The sequence below is a fragment of the Lithobates pipiens genome, unplaced genomic scaffold (genome assembly GCF_037356315.1).
Source record: "Lithobates pipiens isolate NorthernLeopardFrog02 unplaced genomic scaffold, aLitPip1_a1.2 Scaffold_27, whole genome shotgun sequence".
NCBI classification, from domain to species: domain Eukaryota; kingdom Metazoa; phylum Chordata; class Amphibia; order Anura; family Ranidae; genus Lithobates; species Lithobates pipiens.
Genome location: NW_027507788.1, coordinates 117,130,832 through 117,153,903, shown reverse-complemented (window position 1 = coordinate 117,153,903; position 23,072 = coordinate 117,130,832). Strand labels below are relative to the sequence as shown.

General features: G+C 44.8%; 1 protein-coding gene across 1 annotated transcript; it reads right to left on the bottom strand.

The window, feature by feature from the left end:
• Positions 1–1,561: 1,561 nt before the first annotated feature.
• On the bottom strand, positions 1,562–20,071 carry RPL18 (ribosomal protein L18). The gene is made up of 7 exons (XM_077457398.1): positions 19,920–20,071; positions 13,526–13,612; positions 12,802–12,909; positions 8,906–9,004; positions 7,437–7,560; positions 2,511–2,580; positions 1,562–1,680 (listed from the first exon to the last, which is right to left on the bottom strand). Exons 1-7 carry the CDS (start codon positions 19,920–19,922, stop codon positions 1,605–1,607), a joined length of 567 nt encoding a protein of 188 aa, XP_077313524.1. The 5' UTR covers positions 19,923–20,071; the 3' UTR covers positions 1,562–1,604.
• Between the last annotated feature and the right edge of the window lie 3,001 nt (positions 20,072–23,072).

Sequence of the window (23,072 nt, the reverse complement as noted above, 5' to 3'; positions counted from 1 at the left end):
ACCAGGACAATGGAAATGCCCACAAAGTGACCCCATTTTGGAAAGCTAACACCCCAACGTATAATCTGTGAGGCATAATGAGTCGTTTGAATGGTTCATTTTTTCCCCAGAAGTTTTGGGAAAATGTGGAAAAAAAATGAAAACGCATTTTTTTTTTTACGCAAAGTTGTCCATTTATAAGATATTTCCAACACATAGCATATACATAGCAAAAATGACACCCCAAAATACGTTCTACTACTCCTCCTGAGTATAACGATACCAAATGTGTGAGACTTTTACACAGCCTGACCACATACAGAGGCCCAATATTGAAATAGCACCATCAGGCGTTCTAGGAGCATAAATTACACATCTTATTTCTCAACCACCTATTACAGTTTTGAAGGCCCTGGAGCACCAGGACAATGGAAATGCCCACAAAGTGACCCCACGTGGCACTGGAGGCAGATGGGGCTGGCGGCACTGGGGCTGGCACTAGCAGGTGGCACTGGGGCTGACGGGCGGCACTGGGGCTGACGCATAGATCGCTCTCCCTCCTCACACGTTGTCTCTGTGTGAGGAGGGAGAGACTGTTTACATATGAGATCATCTCCCATTGGCAGCTGCGATCGCGCTGTGAACGGCCGCTTTGATTGGCCGTTCACGGCGATCTGTATTTGCCTGTCTCCGGGAGACACGGCAAATACAATACTTCCGCGATGCGCGCCCCCCGGCGGCGCGCATTGCGGAAGTAAACACCAGACCGTCCAGGCGAAGGAAGCCGCCCGCTCTAAGGCTGTCATTCGGCTATAGGGCGGGCGGGAGGAGGTTAAAGAGGAAGTAAAGGCAAAAAAAAAAAAAAAAAAAAAAAAAAAAAAAAAACATACCCTGTAAGGGTAAAGGCATAATGAGCTAGTATGCTTAGCATACTAACTCATTACGAATAACTTACCTGAGTCCTCAGTCTTCATGTCCACCGCTGCCAAGGATCCCGGAGTGACTTCCGGGTCTCGCTGCTCCGGCAATGTGATTTACCGGAGCAGCGATGACGTCACTCCCATGCATGCACATGGGAGCCGACACTCACAGCATATCGCCGCGATCTGCGGACTGCCCAGTTCGCCGTTGTCTACGGCGCATGCGCCATAGACAGCGGTGGCGGTCTTCAGGTAAATATCTCCTTAACCGTATAGGTTTAGGAGATATTTCTTGGACCTACAGGTAAGCCTTAATCTAGGCTTACCTGTAGGTCAAAGTTGGTTGTAAGGGTTTACAACCACTTTAAATACAGCATCCTGTAGGTATGAGATAGGAGCTGGCTAAAACCATCATTTTTTTTACTCAAAAGCGCACTACATAGAAGCACCATTTTTGCCATACAGTGCCATTCATCTGTAGTTTTTTCAGTACATCCATTTCTGTAGAATCCATCTACCAGCAGCCATAATACATGTAAAAGTATAATTTTCATCCCTGAAGACAAATGAAGATATGATGTACATTTTACCTTTAAGAGTGGTTCTGCATCCACTCAGAAAAACCAGCAATGTTTTTATAAATAAAAACCATGAAGACTGAATCAAGATTTAACATCTTTAATGAGTACAAAGCACAGACGGTGTTTAGTTCTTGTATCCTCTGCTTGCTCTGCGACCTCTAGCGCGCTCAAACTTTCTACCCTTAGAACGAACGTAGGGCCTAAAAAGTGGGGGGGAAAAAAAAAGAAAAAATTTATAACATGAACCTGAAATACCAATAGGTTTATAATACCTGCAAAGCTAACGTTTAGGGCACTTCCCTTCTCAGTCATTCACAAAACTCATATTGCACTCCTATAATACATCACATTCTGTAATTGGTGGTGCAGCATGACAGATTTCCACTGTCCATTCACAGAACATGATGCAATGAGTGCGTAGTAATAGTTCTGTAAATGGTGGAGGGCAGCACATTTTTCTCTGTAGCAGCAGCAAGGCCTTGTACATAGTGGCTATAGCCTGTATGAGTTGTGCCAAGTTTTTATTTACAACGCATTTACAAAGCTTTTAGCTAGATTCCAACAACTTGCTGAAGCATTTAAAAAGGACCCATTAGTTCTGGTTTGGGCACATTGAACATAAATCATAAAGATAATGCAGTCATTTTAAAAAGGATAAACCGGGCTAAAGCTCTTTTGGCCCTACTTCTCCTGTGGCCTATATTCAGCATCACTCTGCCATTGCTGGCTGGAGCCGCATATGTCCACAGAAATGCTCTTGCCCAAAAGCATTAGGATGAGCAAGCCATGGCCCTGCTCCCACCTCCTCAAAAACCAAACGGACAGCTGCGACTTCCTACAAAGCATGCTCTCCCCCATATCAGGACTTGAGTGATGTATTGGGGGAGGCAAGAGAGGAAGACATCTTTCCCGATACCTTAATGTTTATTCTTGGAAGTGGGGCAAAGAGCAGACTTCTAGCCATCCACCAGACCTTATACTGTTCTCTGAACAGGAAAATTATTAATACACATTAGCTTAGTTAACTCACTTGGTGTGACTGTGTGGAGTACCAGGTGCCTTTCCAAAGTGTCTGTACACCTCCCGTCCCTTGCGAGGACCTGAAACAAACATTACATCAGTTAGCAAAACTGTTCTGAATAAGTTCAACATGGTGTCTCTGGATATGCAGAGGTTAGACCTAATAAAGTTACATATCATAAAGGTGTTTCTTCAGATACTCAGTAAAAATAGACCTAAAATGTTGATTTGCTTGCTCTAGTATTTACAAGAAATATATAAAAAAAAAAAAAAAAAAAAAAAAAAAAAAAAAAAACAATTTCCACTCAGAAGGAAACCTTACAGGCTACCACTGCTAAGCACTCCTGGAGAAAAAAAAATAAAAAAAAAATAAATAAAAAAAAAATAAAAGCTGAATGCCACCATGACCAAATACTTTCTATACAGACATGAACAAGTAAACTGAACATCAACTCCCAAACTACCCGAATCATAGAACGAGAACAAGTCTGCAGGCAGTGAAGTAAACAGATATTCAGGTAGCCATTAATTTTCAAAAAGGCAGCCAGCAACTGCTAAGCATTTCTTTCATAAGTTTCCTTTGAAGAGTTTACCCAAACATCTCTCAGGGTACAAATTTAGCAACCAGATTTATGCAGAAATGCAGATACAGTGGGGCAAAAAAGTATTTAGTCAGCCACCAATCGTGCTAGTTCTCCCATTTAAAAACATGAGAGGCCTGTAATTGTCATCATAGATATACTTAAACTATGAGAGGCAAAATGTGGAAACAAATCCAGACAATAAAATTGTCAGATTTTTGAAGGAATGCATTTGCAAATTATGGTGGAAAATAATAATAAGTATTTTGTCAATATCAAAAGTTCATCTCAATACTTTGTTATATATCCTTTGTTGGCAAGGACAGAGGTCAAACGTTTTCTGTAAGTCTTCACAAGGTTGTCACACACTGTTGCTGGTATGTTGGCCCATTCCTCCATGCACATCTCCTCTAGAGCAGTGATGTTTTGGGGCTGTCACTGGGCAACACGGACTTTCAACTCCCTCCAAAGGTTTTCTATGGGGTTGAGATCGGGAGACTGGCTCCAGGACCTTGAAATGCTTCTTACGAACCCACTCCTTTGTTGCCCGGGCGGTGTGTTTGTGATCATTGTCATGCTGAAAGACCCAGCCACGTTTAATCTTCAATGCCCTTGCCGATTGGAGGTTTGTACTCAAAATCTCACGATACATGGTCCCATTCATTCTTTCATGTACACAGATCAGTTGTCCTGTTCCCTTTGCAGAGAAACAGCCACAAAACATGATGTTGCCACCCCGTGCTTCACAGTAGGTATGGTGTTTTGGTTGCATTCTCTCTCCTCCAAACACGACGAGTTGCGTTTCTACCAAACCGTTCTACTTTAGTTTCATCGGACCATATGACATTCTCCCAATCCTCTTCTGGATCATCCAAATGCTCGCTTGCAAACCTCAGATGGGCCTGGACATGTACGGGGTTAAACAAGGGGACGTGTCTGGCACTGCAAGATCTGAGTCCCTTGCAGGGTGTGCGTCACTGATGGTAGCCTTTGTAACGTTGGCCCCAGCTCTCTGCAGGCCATTCGCTAGGTCTCCCCGTGTGGTTCTGAGATTTTTGCTCACCGTTCTTGTGATCATTTTGACCCAACTGGGTGAGATCTTGCATGGAGCCCCAGATCGAGGGAGATTATCAGTGGTCTTGTAGGTCTTCCATTTTCTAATTATTGCTCCCACAGTTGATTTTGTCACACCAAGCTGCTTGCCTATTGCAGATTCAATCTTCCCAGCCTAGTGCAGGTCTACGATTCTGTTTCTGCTGTCCTTCGACAGCTCTTTGGTCTTAAACATAGTGGAGTTTGGAGTGCAGGTGTCTTTTATACTGATAAGTTCAAACAGGTGCCATTAATACAGGTAATGAGTGGAGGACAGAGGAGCCTCTTGAAGATACAGATCTGTGAGCCAGAAATCTTGATCGTTTGTAGGTGAATACTTATTTTCCACCATAATTTGCAAATAAATTCTTTAAAAAAAAAAAAAAAAAAATCAGACAATGTGATTGTCGGGATTTGTTTCCACATTTTGTCTCATACGGTAGTTGAGGTATACTTATGATGACAATTACAGGCCTCTCATCTTTTTAAGTGGGAGAACTTGCACAACTGGTGGCTGACTTGACTAAATACTTTTTTGCCACACTACTATAATCTGAGCACAACAGACCATCACCCTTATTTAATAGCCCCAGATATGAACCGAGCATTTTACATTCATATACGCAGAAAACCTAACACAAGTAATTAGCTACTGCTCATAGATTACCAACTAAAATTGGAACCAGGTGAATCTGTCTACAACCAATGATTGTGATCAGATTCTAAAGTAAACTCATAATAGCAGCTTATAAAGGAAGAGGTGAATACTCAGCAACTGAAATACTTTTTGTATATTTCTGAATTTAGAAGACTATAGTACAGAAAGTCTCCACACTCCTTTGTCAGTAGCTTCTGTTCACATGGGGCCATGTAGTCCAAGTGACACAGTGAAGAAGCGATATATCCCACAAACCCTGGGTGTCTCAGTCTAGCACTGATGCAGGTGAGAACTAAACAGTAATTAGATCTGATAGACACAAGCAGACAACAATAAACAGATCGCTAAGAAGGCTTTCACCCCACATTTGTGATGCAACAGAGGAAATGGTGATATGGCCAGGAAGTCAACTGCACTTGTCAGTGAATTTTGAACGATCTCAGTGTCTCAACTGATGTCACAAGAATTAAAGTGAGGAGCTATGTGGGCTTTACACAGGTGTGCAATTCGTTCTCCCACCCCCTCCATAGTCCAGCACTTTGGCGAGCACAGAAGGAGCTCACCAGGCTTTTGCTCACCAAAGACCCAGAACTGAGTAGTCAGCAGGGTCTGATTGCTCAGTTCTCATACTTCAAGATGGCAGGGGGATTAATGCTCCATCCACCTAAGACGGTGGTCATCAACCCTGTCCTCAGTGCCCACTAACAGGCCAGGTTTGCAAGATAACTGAAATACATCACAGGTGATATAATGTGCTGCTCAATGATTGCAGTATTCTAGCCTGCATCTCCACAAGATACATAAAACCTGGCCTGTTAGTGGGCCCTGAGGACAGGGTTGATGACCAGAGAGAGAAATATATTTTTTTACACACTGAACACTATCATAACAGGTATTCTACGTCCAGCCCAATTTTTTTTAGTTTTGATAAGAAAAGGGTTGGATCAGGTGTATGGTTTTACTGCTTATCCTGTCCCACTGTTCTGGTCAAACATCTCTAATGGTCTAAAATACCAGAAAAAAAATAAATAAAATAAAAAAAAAGGAGGGCGCACCAAACTAGTGCATTACCATTAAGAGTATATATTTTGCTGTGTTTTATTGAATAAAGCTCACAAATGAGTATTGATAGAAGGAATAATCAATAAGGCAGAATCCACTATTCCAAACGACAAGCCAGGACCTGACATCGAGTGGATCAAACGATACCCCAAATGGCAGCATGTGTGCGGCCGCACAATCCAAGCCCCACCCGAACGACCCCCCCCCCCAAAAAATAAATATATATATATTATTTTTAATGAATTCAATCTTTAACAGCATTCCACCCGCAGCTCCCGGGTGCCCCACGCGCCACTTTCACATATGCGCACGCAAGCGGTATGCCTGCGTGAGCAACAGGCCGGTGCATAAACACAGATAGCATGCGCAATGACACTGTCCATAGATGCGGACGGTGTAAACCCAACGGGCCCACAGAATGGCAGCTTACACACTATAAACATCTCATCAAAGAGGGCGATGCAAAATAAATAAAGCTCCATTAGTGGTAATGCACTAGGTTGGTGCGCCCTCCTTTTCTTTTAGTATCTGAATACCCATTATTCTGAGGAGGGCTGCAAGACGCTAGACCAGCGTTTCTCAACTCCAGCCCCCAAGGTGCCCCAACAGGTCATGTTTTCAGGATTTCCCTTAGATGAAACGGCTGTGGTAATTACGAAGGCAGTGAAACTGATCAAATCACCTGTGAAAATAATGGAAAGCCTGAAAAACATGACCTGTTGGGGGGCCTTGAGGACTGGAGTTCAGAAACTCTGCTAGACTATGAAGCTGGTTACACCACATACTGAGTATCTAGACATCAGAGCGCAGGAGCAATTTTTTTTTTTTTGCTAAAATACCAGAAGACTGGATGTTATACATAAAAGCATGCCAAAGATGCACTAAAACTGTAGTTAATGCAGTTTACGTGCGCCCCGATTGAAGTCTATGGAACCAAAACGGCAACAAAGCCCCCGCACCTTTTCAAAAAAAGCTTGCTGCATTGAAGTGAACAAGCAATATAGAGAATAATGCGATTTCCATTGTGGTGTAGTGCTGCACAACAGCAACTACATCAGAGTACACAATAGTGTGAATGAGGACCTAAGGCCCGTACACATAATACGAATCATCAGAAGTAAAATTTCGTCCGAACATCCTGCTGATTTTCAGATCGTTAGTATGGTGCTTTCGAAAGCCGATTCAGATTTTTCGTCCGACAAAAGCTAAATGTGCAGACTAACATTTTTGGTGTGCGTGAACTCCATGTCCAATTTTCGTCTGAAAAAATTTATGAGAGCAAGACTACGCATGCTCAAAAACGAAGAACACATACAAAACTATTCAACACATTACGTCACTTCTGAAGTTGAATTCGGACGTATGAGATTTTTCATATGGTGAGTAACCTCTTCACGTTCGACATGAGACATGCAACAAAAAAATGGATGAACGGCTGTCCGAAAAGCTGATCCTGTGTATGAGGCTTTAGAAATTACACCACTTTCAAAACTATTGTAGCAGCAATTTAGCAAAAACATACTGCCTGGTGGAGTGGCATTACCTGAAAGCAGAACAGTGTTCTGGCCTTTGGGGGCAGCGAGAGCCAACTGGTCAAATGTCAAAATTTGTCCACCAGTTTTAAGAATTCTTCTGCGTGCTCCAGAAGACACTTTAAGTGCGCACACCTGAAGGAAAAAATAAAATAAAATGCATGTGTTACTTTGTACAATTATAAAATCAAACAAATCTCAAAAAGCAGCAACCATGAAATACATTGACAAAAACTGAAGGGGGGTGTTGCAATGACATGCATGAACAACCCTTTTTGCTTCATTTTTGTTACTTGCATTAGAAAACCAAAGTTGGTCAGGAAACTTCTACACAAAATAGAGAGATCTGCCCATCTCTATCATTCTTTCCTATATTCCACACAACTGCATTTTGAGCACCAATAAGATACACACTTCCAGCCACGTCCGATACTTTGGATGCTGCACCTGCTTACAGTGAAGATCTAACTACACCCCCTTCATATGATTATCAATGAAAACCAGTTCAATTATGTCACAGGTGGATTTATAAAAAAAATCATCTCACCCTCTGAATGTGCCAACTGCCTGGCTGTTAAGCTGATCCCTATGACCTAAGCCCCAAGTCCCCAACTTAAACTTTATGCAGATCTGGAAGTTCCAATTTCAATCATGCACTCCAAATTATGGGTCAGTAACTTAAAAAGGTTTTTTTCTTCCCCCAGTATCATACATGCCTAGCTGGAGACAGCATCAATCTGATGCTGCATCTGTCCCCCAGTGCCTCTAAAGCCCCATACACACGATTGGACTTTGTACATATTTTCCTGTAGATTTTTGTACAAAGGGCATTGGCCGAGAACTTGTATTGCATACACGCAGCAGGACTTTTTCAGCCAACTTTCACCAAATCACGTGTTTTTTCTGCTCTTTACTGCCACCTTTGATCAACTTCTGTATTGTTCTCTGATCTTTTGCATTGGTTCTGAGCGTGTGTTTGTACAAAAGTCCTATGGTTTTCTGTACACACAATCAGACTTTGCTCCATTAGACTTGTTGCCAGAAAGGTTGTCCGTTCGCGCAGCCAACAAAAGTCCGATGAAAACCGAAAATGTTTGTCCGATGGAGCGTACACACGGTAGGGTGTTGCTCCAAAACAGCTAATTTGCATGTTTGTTGTCAAAAGTCTGACAAGTCTGATCGTGTGTACGGCCTTAACACTGAGAACTGAGCAGTCAAACAATGCCAATCGCTCAGTTTTCAGAACTCGGTGAGCAGAGAGCTGCAGACTGTCAGTGACAGCTCTCTGCTCTGCCCCCTCCTCACTCTCTGGAGTGCTAAGCTGTGGAGGAAGTGGTCGGCTCTGCCTCTCAAAATAGCAGCCCCTGATTTTATTAAAAGTTTAATTTAACCACAAGCTACCGTTAAACAAAATGAGATGAGAAAATGTTTTACATACAGCAATAAGCAAAATGTAATAATTCAGAAACAGAGCACTTACCTTGAGTTTGGGGATATCTTGAATTCTCACATCATCTGTGATGCATCCAACCACCACAGCAGTTTTGCTTTCACGTCCAGGAAGCTTCATCTTGCGAATCTTTTAGAATAAATAAGCCAGCATTTAACATATGGTCAAGGTGAATTTGGATTCATAAAAGCCATCTAAACATTTCATACTTTAGTGTAGGTAACTTGCATAACCCATTTTAGTTGGCGTTTTGACAGCGACCCGAGGGTCTTCTGTGTTCCTGATTGCAGCAGTTACAAGCCTTCTTCCTTACTACCTGAAGCCTATTTTTACACTGACAGCAGGTTTGAAATTGTGCGAGTTCAGATGAACTTGCACGATTTCATACTCGCATGTCAGTCTGACTTTGGGGACGATTTCAGAGACATCTGATGTCTGTTGAAAAATCGCACCCCAAAGTCGCCAAAAGTAGTACAGAAACTACTTTTGGGAATCAGTATGCATTGCACAGATTCAGACGTCAAATCGCCAGCTATTGCTGGCAATGGCAACATGTCAAATCGCATGAATGTGAACCTAGGCTTGATCTCATGTATTACAATAAAAAAAGAATCAGCAATAATACCAAAAACAGAGTCTCTTAGTAAAAGTCCTATCAAATGTTTGCATGAACAGGGACTGAGGTACAATAGAGCAAAGCAAAATATAAAAACACTGCGCACAAGAGCCTGGATCACCAAAAAGAGGTTGTAAACCCCCATAGGGAAGTTGTACCTACAGGTAAGCCTAGAATAAGGCTTGCCTATAGGTACTGTAAATATCTCCTAAACGTATGCCGCTCTGGAGATATTTACTGTGCCGATACAACCACCCACACCGTTTCTTCAGGAGAGTGTGCCATGATCTGTGTCCATGGCCCTGGAAGGAAGCCAGGCAAAGATGGATGCGGCCTGCAGTGAGGACACAGGCTTTGTTTGCGGGTAAGTCTCACATAATGTGCTAGTATGCGATACATACTAGCACATTATGCTTTAACTTTGCCGAGACAAAGTAAGAAAAACCCACAAGGGTTTACTTCCTCGTTAAAGTGGGTGTGAAGCCTTAAAGTGATTGCAAAGTCTTTTTTTAAAGAACATGTTATACTTCCCACCTCTGTGCAGTTGGTTTTGCACAGAGCAGCTCGGATCCTCCTCTTCTCTACTCCCGGCACCTCCCTCCTGTCGAGGGCACCCACAGCAGTCAGCTTGCTATGGGGGCACCCAAGCCAAGTCACAGCCAATGGCACCACTGCCATGTCTTAACCAATCAGGAGAGTCCCAGATGGCCAAGACACTCGTGGGCATTGCCGGAGAGAGATGGGGCTCAGGTAAGTAATTATGGGGTGCTGGGGAGGCTGCTACACACAGGGTTATTTTTATCTTAACATATAGAATGCATTAAGATAAAAAACCTTCTGCTTTACAACTCCTTTAAGGTTTACCTTATTGCATTCCCTGGTAGCGCTCAAAAAATGCTGGCAAAACACCGCTAGTTTAAGCTGCGCTTTAACAGCGTTTTTTGGGCGCTAGCAGTGTGAAAGGGCTCTTAAAGCACTTGAGCTTTCACATTGGAATTGCAGATGAGGCTTCAAGAGCTTTACAGATGCTTAAAGCACCTGAAAAACACCCCAGTGTGAAAGGGGTCCAAGAAGCCGCTTACTATACAGGCACTTGAAGAGGTGGAGGCACCGGCGGGGACCCCAGAGAAGGATGGGGGCTGCTCTGTGCAAAACTATTGCACAAAATAGGACATGTTTATTTTTAAAAATAAAAAGGGTTTACAAACCCTTTACTTCAAAAAAAAAAAATTCGTTATTGGATGGAAAGGAGTCAGAACTTCTGTCAGTGCCCTTTCTGTATAGATTTTCCCTCACTTCCTGTTGTGTCACCAAGATTGTAGTGAGGAGTAAAACCCAAATGAACTAGGAGGTGAAGGAAAAGGGTTAAAACCTACCAGTTTTTTGGTTGCCAAGTCCCTGTTGGTGAGAGGTTCTTTCCTCACATGTGGAGAAAAGGAGCAGCTCTAACAGCAATACTACTGGTGGTCTGAATTTAGTAGGTAGAGTGGGACGACAATGGTACTGATGGAGTTCTGAGGGTATTTATGAGCTCATGAAAAACAAGTAGCCAGTAGGTACCTGGGGTCACTGTTGTCCACCTTAAAGCCTAATTGCAGGTTTACTTACACTTTAAATTGTTTGCTTGGCCCAAGAAAATTATTTTCTTTACAAATTGAGGCAGCTGCTGTCAGCGCTGTATCATACATTAGTAGGACCAGTTACATACAGTATGCCAGCTTGGTCCAAACAAAGTGAAAATAAACCCGAAGTTTAGCTTAAAGTGGAACTTTACTCTTATTGTGATTATTATTAAGTTCCCGCCTCTCCATTTAAAACGCACTTTAATTGCTTTAAAAAAGTTCTGTCCCACCCCTAATGTCCATCGTTTGCCTAGCCGAATTACAGGCATTGTGCCTGCTACAGCTCCTGGGATATGCACGTCACATATCCCAGAAGACAGTGCTTCAGAGAAAGGAGGAGGGGGAGGGCTGAGTGGTGCATCTCAAGGCCTGTCTGCTAAACCCAGAAGAGCTGGTGGGGCTTGGCGTCACATCACACTGCAACATGGTAGCGGGGGTCTGGAGAACTGCTTTAGGTGGAAAGATCAGTTCTGGGAACAGAAAAAAAAAAAAAGTCAACTTAAAGTGCACCCATCAAAGAATAGTAATTTGCTGGTGCAGACCTATCCAGCTTATATACTTCTGAGACAGACCCCATTTGTCTGGTTCATCAGGTGACAGGCGTTTGGTTCCATCCAACATCCCATAGAGGACAGCAGGCTGTATGCGTGTCTACCTGTCACCCGCCTGTGCAGTGGGGATCAGCGGAGAGATCCCCTGCTGAGCAAGTGGACCCGCTGGTGGACCTTTTCATTAGTGTGAAAGGTGCCTAAACCTACAGCTCCTTCGATTATTAGGACCTGAAAAAGTTCACAGTAGAATCCCTCATCAGTCACAGGCTAGAGCCAGAGAGGGGTGTCCCTAATCCCACTTACCAGTTATTTGAATTCAAGGAACCCATTCTGCCTAAAAAGGGCTCTATTTTAGCTTTCTTTAGGTGCAAGAAGGTTAAAGTGGCAGTAAATTACTTTATGGGTTTAGGTCTGTTCTTAGAGTTAAAGAGGAAGTAAACTCTCCCACTCTGATGCTTCTTTTCATTTAGTCCATTATAATAAGTAATTATCAAACTATAGCCACTGTAATCCAGCCCAAATCGCATATTACTTACTGTTTAAATGTTTCCAGGGGTAAGGCAGCACCATCTTAAGTATTGTTTTCTGAGTCCACAGTGGAGTGTATTTCCGCCCTTACATTGAGCACTTCTTGTACTGTCATAGACTTGTATTATTTCATAGTATTTACTTGTGCCAATTATCTAGCATTTGCCTTTGTCAGTCTTATCAGCTTCAGCTAAGACTGCAGTAATGCTGTCCCATGCCCTGGTTTACACTGCATGTGCTGTCACATGGGGTGTAGGAGGAAGCTCTGAATGATTCTGCAGTCTCCTGAGATTTCAGTGTTGTGTGCCGTAGGAAGTCCCGATAACAAAAAAGACAAGTACACAGAGTGTGCCATAAATCAGGGGAGATCTGGGCATGCTCAGTGACATCATTCTAAAGACCAAAAAGGATTACAATACTAAGCAAGTAAGGAGATATCTACAAGCAGTGTTCATTAGGGGTTTTTATGCTGATTTACATGGGACAAAGTTGTGGGGGAGAGTTTACAACCACTTTAACCATTAAAAATAAATGTACCAAATATTCAAGTGAAAAGTCAAACAAATCCCTTTTCCAATAGGACCATCATACAGCACTTTCAATTCTTACCAAACGGGACAGAGAGAGGGGTGGCCTGTTGGTACGGCTCATGAACAGACGTCTCAAAACCACTTTGTTGAAGGTGGCATTTGTACGACGAGCCAAGAAACGGTATAACTGGAAACAGAAAAAAAATTATATATAGTCATCGATACTGAAATTTAGAGCTGCCCATCAATACTTAAAGAGGAAGTAAACCCTGATGGGTTTACTTCCTCTTTTTTTCCCTGCAAAGGTAAAGCATAATGGACTACTATGCATCGCATAGTAGCTCATTATGTGTCACTTACCTGACAGAGGAGCCAGCGAAGTCGCCGCTGATCCCTGTAGTCCGCCGCGTCCATCTTGCTGGTGGCGTCTCGCAGCTCCGACCAATGACAGCGGCGAAGCCGCGATGACGTCACTCCCGCGCATGCGCACGGGAGTCGCGCCTCGCAGCTCCGCCGCTGTCATACGGCGAGGCCGCGATGACGTCACTCCCGCGCATGCGCACGGGAGTCGACAAATTTGGCAAATCCATTCTTGGACTTGCCGCATTTAGTGCGCATGCGCGCCGCTGTCTACGGCGCATGCGCCGTAGACAGCGGTGCCCATTTTCGGGCAAATATCTCCTAAACCATATAGGTTTAGGAGATATTACTTGGACCTACAGGTAAGCCTTAATCTAGGCTTACCTGTAGGTCAAAGTTGTTTGGAAGGGTTTACTTCCATTTTAAGTACAAACATTACTGACCTTAACCAGAAGTCTCAGGTAGATATCCTGACTTTTGGGCTCTTTTCGTCGCACCTTGCGGTCTTTGTTGTGACGGATATCTACTCCCTGCAAAAGAGATGCACAAAATTAAGCAACAGTTCCTAACGTATTCATAGACCACAAGTCCTTTGTAATTTACTCTTTCAAATGATCTAAATCACAACAACCAGAGTGGATACAAGTAGCCGATTGATCAAATTCAGTAATAAACTATAGTTAGTAAGGCACTGTCCTGGGTGCTTAAAGAGGAAGTAAACCCTGATGGGTTTACTACTTCTTTGTCTCCCTGCAAAGGTAAAGCATAAATGGGCTACTATGCATCACTTACCTGACACAGGAGCCAGCGATGTCACCGCTGTCCCCTGTAGCACAGCATCCATCTTCTTCCGGGTATCGCTGCTCCGGCCACTTAAAGAGCCGGAGCAGCGATGACATCACCCCCACGCATGCGAGCTGCTGCTAACGGTGATAGTGCGCCTGTACACCCGTGTGTAATCAATGGTGCAGATTAGAGGTGCGCCAAATAATTGCGAAACGATCTCGATTCACCCCCCCACGCGATCTAAGTTCTGGGTGACCCGCGATTTTCTTTTAGTGCCGCCGGTTCCGCGTAACCAGCGTGGAACGCAAATGGTGGATATCGGAGCTGACGTTAGTCATTGGAGCGTGCGATGTGGCGTGCCGCTGCCTGGTTGTGGGCGGGTATAGTGGCTGGGAAACAGCAGTGTGAGTGCGCACTGCTATACACAGTAGTAGGGGTGCAACGGATCGTCACCGAACCGTGATCACATGCCGCGATCTCGGCCTTAGGAAAGGCAGCGGTCTCGGCCTAGCTCCGAAGCAGCGGCCATCTTTCTACACCCAGGCTGTTTACACTGTGATCGCTCCGATGGAGCGATCACTTGTAAACAAAACCGGCGTTATGTCATGACGCCGGTTCCTCTCTCCCCCTCTGTACTAATCTGTACAGTGGAGGGTAGAGATCCAGAGATGGAAGCAGCCATCCCTCCATACCATGCAGTACCTTGCGATACCCTGCCTTGCGATACCCTGCCTGTAAATTTTTCAAATAAAAGTTTTTTGAGAATCGTGATCTTAATTCTAAGCAAAAGAATCGTGATTCTCATTTTTCACAGAATCATGCAGCTCTAGTGCAGATGCATAAACACTTGCAAGCATACAGTGAACAATATGGTCCATATGCAGGACTCCAAACATATTTTCTAATTCTGGTCTACATAGTTAAACACAGCAGACCAAAATAAAGCTGTGTAGGCCTCACGTACACTGCTGCTGCTAAACAGGCATTTAGTAGCGGTTGGGCATTTTTTTCCACTGCTCCTGATCTCTACTCCGTTATCTGTCCATGTACACAGGGTCATTTATAGTTGTTTCTAGGCAGTTGAATTTAGAGGCTTTTTTTGGTAAAGCAAAAAAAAATGGGTTAGGCATTTCAGCTGCTAAACGCTGAAACTCGCATTTAGCCGTGTTTCGTTTTCAGGAGTTTTTATTTTTTTGCCATTTTGAAAGAAGAAAAAAAAAAAAAAAAAAAAAAAAAACACGCTTCTAAACTCAGACACATAAATGCGCCAAAACGGACGTTTTAATCGTGGGTTACCATCTGTCAAGTTAAATTGTTCAGGAGAGGTTGTAAAATGTCCCATGTACATGAAGCCTTAATGGTCCCATAGAATACAATTGTTACTGCATTCAGATTTGCATAAAATCACATCTATGCACTGAAAATTATACTCCTGGCTGCATGAACCTTTACCCTTGTGTGCTGGTACATTACAGTATTAAAGTGGTTGTAAACCCTTACAAACCACTTTGACCTACAGGTAAGCCTAGATTAAAGCGGTAGTAAACCCGCATATTTTTTATTTATTTTTTTAAACCTGCAAAGCAAAAGGCATAATGAGCTAGTATGCACCGCATACTAGCTCATTATGAAATACTTACCTTAGAACGAGGCCCCGACATCTGGCCCGATCCACGCCGAGGGAGCTGACATGCTCCCTCGGCGTTTCTTCCGGGTATCGCGGCTCCGGCGCTGTGAGTGGCCGGAGCCACGATATCGTCACTCCCGCGCATGCGCGCAGGAGATTTCAGTCCGGCCGCTCAGCTGCTGCCGGATTTTGACGGCGAGAAACCCCTTGTGCGCATGCGCCGCTGCAGTCAGCAGCGCATACCGAGGGGAATATCTCCTAAACCGTACAGGTTTAGGAGATATTTTTTTTACCTACAGGTAAGCCTTATTATAGGCTTTCCTGTAGGTAAAAGTTAAAAATGTGGGTATACAACCACTTTAAGGCTTACCTGTAGGTCCAAGCAATATCTCCTAAACCTATATGGGTTAGGAGATATTTGCCCGAAAACGGGCGCATGCGCCGTAGACAGCTGCACGCAGGCGAACTGAGCGTGGCATTCTCAGCGACGGAGCTGCCGCGCGTGTCGGCTCCCGTGCGCATGCGCGGGAGTGACGTCATGGCGGCTTCGCCAAATGACAGCGGCGGAGCTGCGAGACCCCACCAACAAGATGGATGCGGCGGACTACAGGGGACAGCGGCAACTTCGCTGGCTCCTGTGTCAGGTAAGTGACACATAATGGGCTACTATGCGATGTATAGTAGTCCATTATGCTTTGCCTTTGCAGGGAATGAAAGAGGAAGTAAACTCATCAGGGTTTACTTCCTCTTTAAAATGGTTAGGGGAATAAAAGTATATATGGCCAAAAAAATTGATAGAAAAGCAAAGGGTTAAATCCCTTGTGAGCTTATTTGTTGGTTGCCTTAGTACCACTGGGGACATTTCCCTTCAATTCCTGTCCCAGAAACACCAAAAGGAAATCTCTCAAAGTGAAGTGAATGTCCTATCAGGTGTCCCTGGCATAGGTGTCTCCATTGGAAGATCTACCGAAAAAGTTAATCCCCCTTAGAGACACATACAGCAATAAAAACTTGACAGAGCCCAACCTTTCCCAACTCCATCCAAAACTAAAATGATTTGCCTAGAGATACAAGATCCTCAATGACTACTTCATAACCAAAAACATTATAAATTCAATCATATCAAACAAAATCAACACTCCAGTGATCAATAAGCAGTTTAGAGGAGCTCCAGGCTCATTCAGAAAAAAATTAAACAACAGCAGCTACATTTAATCTAAGGATACTTACCTGTCCAAGGAATGCCGCAATGTTCTCACCCAAGCCGATTCTTCAACTAGCTTCAGGTGCAGACACTGGCATCTCCAGTAAGGGAAACGAAGTGAAGCCTAGTGGCTTCACAGCCTGCTTCCTACTGTGCATGTAGGAGTCACGCTGCGCTGCTGTGAATGGCCCCACAGTCTTCTGAGACCTGTGATGTGTCCCAGAAGACTGCGGGGAAGGAGGGGGGCAAACTTACAGCTCAGTTCGCAGTAGTGATCTGAGCCAGAAGTACAAGCAGGCATCTGTCAAAACCACATACCAGCCCCCCTCCAAAAAGTGCCAAAGTGGAAGTGGAGAGTGCACCTTCATCTTTTAGGTGAAACTCCGCTTTAATATTGGAGTTCCACAAAAAAAAAAAAAAAAAAAATTAAAAAAAGTCAGCAGCTGCTGACTTAAAATAAGGACATTTACCTGTCCAGGGCACCTGCGATGTCCTCACCCTAAGCTGACACATCATTCAGCTCCTTGGTGCAGGCATCTTACAGCCTTGTTCCCTACTGCGCATGTTTGAGTCGTGCTGTGTATCCTGACTGGTCTCTGCCATCTTCTGGGACTTGTGAGTCTCCCAGAAGACAGTGGCTGGCGGGGAGGAGGGGCCAGAACATGGCGTAGATTGCCGCAGGCTCTGCGGCGATCTATCGCTGGAAGAGGGAGCAAATACCTGTATTAGACAGGTATCTGCTCCCCCCTGAAAGGTGCCAAATGTGACACCAGAGGGGGGAGGAACTGGATAAGCGGAAGTTCTATTTTTCGGTGGAACTCCACTTTAAGTAGCGGCAATTAAAGATGAGACAACATATAAAAAACAAGCAGACACAAAACTACCATGAGATTTAGATTATACAAAGACCACTAACAACGTGTTTATGTTGGAGGAGTGTAAACCAAACATGCTTCACTCTATGTTGCTAGAAAAAACGTCACAGGTAAGGTTTTCATGACAGAAGATAGCTTATTTGTCTCTTCTATCAAATGCTTCTCTGTCTGAGCTGAAACAATGCTAAGGACAACACACTACACATTTGCAGCCTATGTATGGTGCCTTAGCTCACACAGAATGAGAAAGCCACAGCCAGAAAACACATTGTACCAAGTCTTCCATATCATCATGAATTGAGACAACACATCACATGATTCCTCACCTCTCACTCACAGCACATGTACACCCCAGGCACAATAAGGACCCCCACCAAGTGGCCCATTTACACATGATATCTGTCTCGGCTGGGAGTGAACCCGGCATAGCAGAAGAGACATAAAAATAAATTCCCCTACTTGCCTACAGTTATCTGTAGAAGGTATAGGGAGCTGCCCACGCTCAGTTTACTTTCTGCAGAGATCCTGTGTGCCATAACGACTAAACTTTTGTGCATACACAAGACTGACATCCCATTACAGCCAATCAAGACTTACACCCTGAAAAAAGCCAGTGAGGGACCTCGCAGGTACTGTACTTTTGAAGCCGAATTAAGCCTTGTGAACTTTAGTTCTGCTTTAAAGGCCAGTTGTCACTGGAATGTATGTGTTTCCATGCATCTCAACAGCTGCCAAACGTAGCAGTACATGGAAAAAGTAGTGCAAGCAATACTTCGGAATATGCCACACCAGACTGCATGCTACTATGGTACCATGGGGTTTGGTGGCTGCAAAAGGCAGCGTTTGAGATGTGTTTGGGGTGCCATTTTAATTTAACTTGCAACTGTGCACACCTTGCAAGGGAAGCGTGTTCACGTGCGGTGGAGGAAACGTGCTTTTTCCACACCACATTCCGGCGTGACTGGACTAATGCTACGTTCACATGTGCAAAAGTGTATGTATATTGCACACATTCCCAGAGCCAAAACGCACATACAGTAGGCATACCCCATGCGGTGAGGTTTCCTGCACACAAAAATGACATGGTGCTTTTGTGTGCGGCTGTTATTTAAAAAGGTGCAGGGACCTGTTCTCTGCAAGAAAATGCCTGCACAGAAGCCATTCCAATGAATAGGATGAGTAACTCCTATACTCCCAAACAATGTCAAAAATACAAATTAATATTAAAGTGTAAGTTGATGTTTACAAAAAAAATAAAAAATCTGTAGGGTGAACTTATACGGGACCCCCTCCCAACCCCACTGTCAGGCACCATGATGCCTTTTCACCGGTGTGGAGATTTGAAAGCCCAGTGGTTTAGTCTCCTAGCTGTACCTCTCAACGTGCATGGATAGGAGGCATTATAATTGGTCAGCACTGACCAATCAGAAGCTGCCTGTCCTGTCAGCACTTGAGAAAAACCAGGAGGATTTCAAATCCTCAGACCAGTAAAGTGATGTCCCAGTGCGGGATCGTAGGACTCCGGTACAGCGAGAATGGGGGCGGGTAGGGGGAGAGGGTCCAGTTCACCATTATAGATTTCCTGTAATGGTGAACATGGACCAAATAATAAAGTGGCAGCAGCAAGCACCAGAATGTGCTCCACACCAGGCGTGTAACAAGTGCATTGCACTTACTACAGTTCAAAGAATGGGCTGCCATGTCTGCACAAACGTGGCAGAGGGATGTGAAGCTGGCCTCTGGGCCAGCATACACCAAAACCTAAGTGTTCTTGTATGTTCCTAACCCTGTTTTTGCCACACCATTCATTTCAATGGGCTCCCAAATATGCTGCAATGCAAAAAGTACGGCAGGAACGAGTTTTAAAATTGCACCAAACTGCGCTGCTGCCCACAAACACATGTGCCTTTGCTAGATGCCCAATAACAATCATGGCGGCGCCCCCCCCCCCCATGGGTGTCTGCAGGAAGCAGAGCATTCCCTTCTAGTACAGGAAAGCCCAATGCCCGCTCTGCCAGTGCTGTGACCGGTCCTACAACTAAATAATATACAATCTAGAGGAGAGACGCCGATGTGTACGGCGTCGTGTGGTGGGAAGGACGGGGCTCCCATCAAGGACAGAGCCCGGCCTCCGCTCCATCACTACATAGAGCTCTGCATGCCGCCCATACACAGCTATCCCCTCTCACACACATCTCCACCGGCCTCTCCGTTCCTATTCCCCGTCCATACCGCCCCGACCCGGAGCCTCACACTCCACCGACACCAGTGGGGCCCCAAGGACCGAGGCCGGACAGACGAGGAAGCGGGATGGCTGTGGATACACTTCCAATACGGTCTCTCACCATGATGGCGGCTTCGGCAGCAGCGGCTTCTCGGGGAGGAAAGGAAGGAGGAGGAGGGGCCGCACAGGCTTATGGGAAAAGTTCAACACAGGAAGCTGTCAGCTAGAGACCGCGCCGCTCTGTCCGCTCCACTCTATGACCTGGAGGACTGAACTCAGCTCACCTCAGAATAAAGCTGGCTACACACTATGCAATTGTATTTGTTTATTTATTTTTGTTTCCCAAGATTTACCAAAACCATATAATATGAGGTCATAGCTTTAATTTGTATCAGACAGGCCGTTGGTTTTACCCTTTTTTTTTACCTTTTTTTTTGCCCTTGGTTTTACATGGTTTTGGTAAGACCCCTTTTACACTGGGGGTGGGCAGGCATTGGCAGTAAAACACCACTAGTTTTAGCGGCGCTTTACCGGCATTTTAAGAGCGATATTCGGCCACTAGCAGGGCACTTTTAACCCCCACTAGCGGCCAAATGGGTTAAATGCGCGCCGAGGTGCTTCTGCAGTGGTGCCCGTTCATTTCAATGGACAGGGGCAGTGTATACATCGCTCCTTCACCACCCCAAAGATGGTCATTTTTACATGTAGCCACATATGTGTTTCTCCCTTTCTGCTGGGAGCGTGCTGAACGGTATGCTCCCAGAACAGACTGGAGTCTCACTAAGAGCCCAAACTAATGATCGGGACCCAGATCTCCCGATTCCGTGTCACCTGATCACGGTGGTAGCCTCTTATTGGTCTCCCACAGTGATCAGGGTCGGTGAAGCCCGCCCTGTGTTTTTTTTATTTCTATGAATGGAGAAGAAGGATACAATATATCTTTCTCATTCCTTGCAGAAAGAAAAAAAATCATTTGAAAAAATGTTTTAAATAAATAAATGATACAAAATAAAATAAAAATGAAAGAAAAATACCTAGATCAAGGTTTCATCTAAGTCAGTGCCAAGGTTAGTGTTTGGATCAAGTAAGGGTCACTGGTAAAGTTTAAAATCAGTATATTCTGGACAGGATTTTTTTTATTTATTTTTTAATTAGCATCGGTGTCATTTAATGTCAGAGTGTTTTAGGTAGGACAAACCCCCCCAAAAAACAAGCACTATTGTTTCTGGGCTGTACTACGGGTACAAACAACACATATGTGATATCAATTCAATTGTCAGGAGCAGAATTTATTTTGGGTTGTTCTTAATTAAGTGGTAGGTAATGGTGGTAACAAGAAATATACACCTAAATTTACCGGCTTTCCTTTGATAATAATAATTAAAATATATATATATTAGGAGATATCCATAACTAACTATTTACTACCACATAAAAAGCCCAATCTGTAGTGAAAACAAACAAGATATAATCCACCTGGAAGCACAAAGTAGTTGTCAAAATTGCGCTTAGGCATTTAGATTTGTTTTACCCTTAGGTGTGAAAGGGGTTAAACAAGCTGAAGTTGGACGCTGATTGGCTACGATGCACAGCTGCCCCAGCTTTATTAAATCTAATGCTGGCCATACATTTTAGGCCCCTTTCACACGGGACGGATCAGTAATGATCCTCCCCGTGATGATCCGCTTGCTCAGCGGGGATCTCTCCGTTGTCCCCGCTGAGCCGGAGGATAACAGGGCGGTCCTGGCACACTGTGCAGGGACTGCCCTGTCAGCTCTCCGCTCTCCTCTATGGGGGATCGGATGAACACAGACCGTCTGTCCGTGTTCATCCGATCCGCTCTGTAGACGGATAGAAAAATAGGATTTTCCTCCGTCTGCAGAATCGGACAATAGCGGAGGCGGACGATAGCGGGTGTCTGCGGATGTTCATCCGCAGACACCCGCTATCCCATAGGGATGCATGTATGCCTGTATTTCATCTGCAAACGGATGGATGAAATACGGACATAATGTCCGCATGTGTGAAAGGGGCCATAGGGAAAAAAATCAGCTGGAATTCTGTCTTTAGACCGTTTGTTTGTTTGCCTGTTTATGAAGTGGAGTAGATTACTTCTCATTTCAAGGGTATCAAGCTGCAGACCGGAGCCTATCAGGGAAATTCGATCTTTACTCCATATATCCCAATTTTTTATTTTTTTTAAAAGTCTATGGCTTGCAAAACATACCACAAAAACTTCCACCCGGTGCCAAAAAAAGTGCACACACATAAAGAGTGACACACAAAAACGTGCAACGGGTGTCTGCTGTCCTCCACAATGAAGGACCTTACCCTGATCCCCCGGGGCATTAGGCTCCAGACGGGGACTGAGGTACCAAATGCATGGCCCATCCAGCCGAAGCCGGGCGACCGCCTTTCTCCAGAAGGTCTGCCGAAACAGACCCACCCAAGTACTAGGGTAGGGGCTCCCCCGAAGGGAGACCCCCCAAAGAGAGGGCGAACCAAGCCAGAAGGCCTATGTCCACCCTCCCACACAACTTTCAGGGTTGGCCCGATGACCGACACCCTACTCGTCAAACGTGCAGTGACAACATAAAACGTGACACACAGCACACAAATAAAATAAATAAAAAGTGGGGAAGGGATAGTGAAGAAGGAGAGTGAAAAAGTGGCCATTGTGAATATGACCAGACCCTCCGGCCAGGAATCAAAAATTCCTCTGGGCCTAGCCAAAAGGCCCGGCCCTAGAGGCAGGTGTGAAAAAGCGTGTTTACAGTGACGTGACCAAGGTGCCAGACATCAGTGTGACAAAGCACAGTGAATGTTTAGGCACCCCTGAACTGCCACTTCAGGGGCACATCACCATAGGCTTTTCAACAAAAGCATCCCGACCCCCCAGCCCAGACAACAGCAGCCCCCCACCCCAGTCAGAAAGGCAGAGATCTGAGAGATTAGTTCACATAACTCCCATCATTCCAGCCTAATTATATTCGGGAAGTACTAACTGCTCCCCCCGCAGAAAAGAAGGAACGAGCGTTCTCTCCCGAAAAACTGACCAGAGCTAAAGCTGCCTCAATCCAGGCCAGAAGGCCAGGATCCCCTCCCCTGGCACCGACCAGTGGTTCTCCATCCTCATCAGAAGGCTTCCCTTTCGGCTACGAACTGCTCCGGGTTACCTTCACACCAGCAGGTTTTGCATAGCAACCGCCACCCCTGCTCCACCTCACCGTAGAACAGGGACGGAAGCAAGCATCACCTCCTGGTAACTGATAAG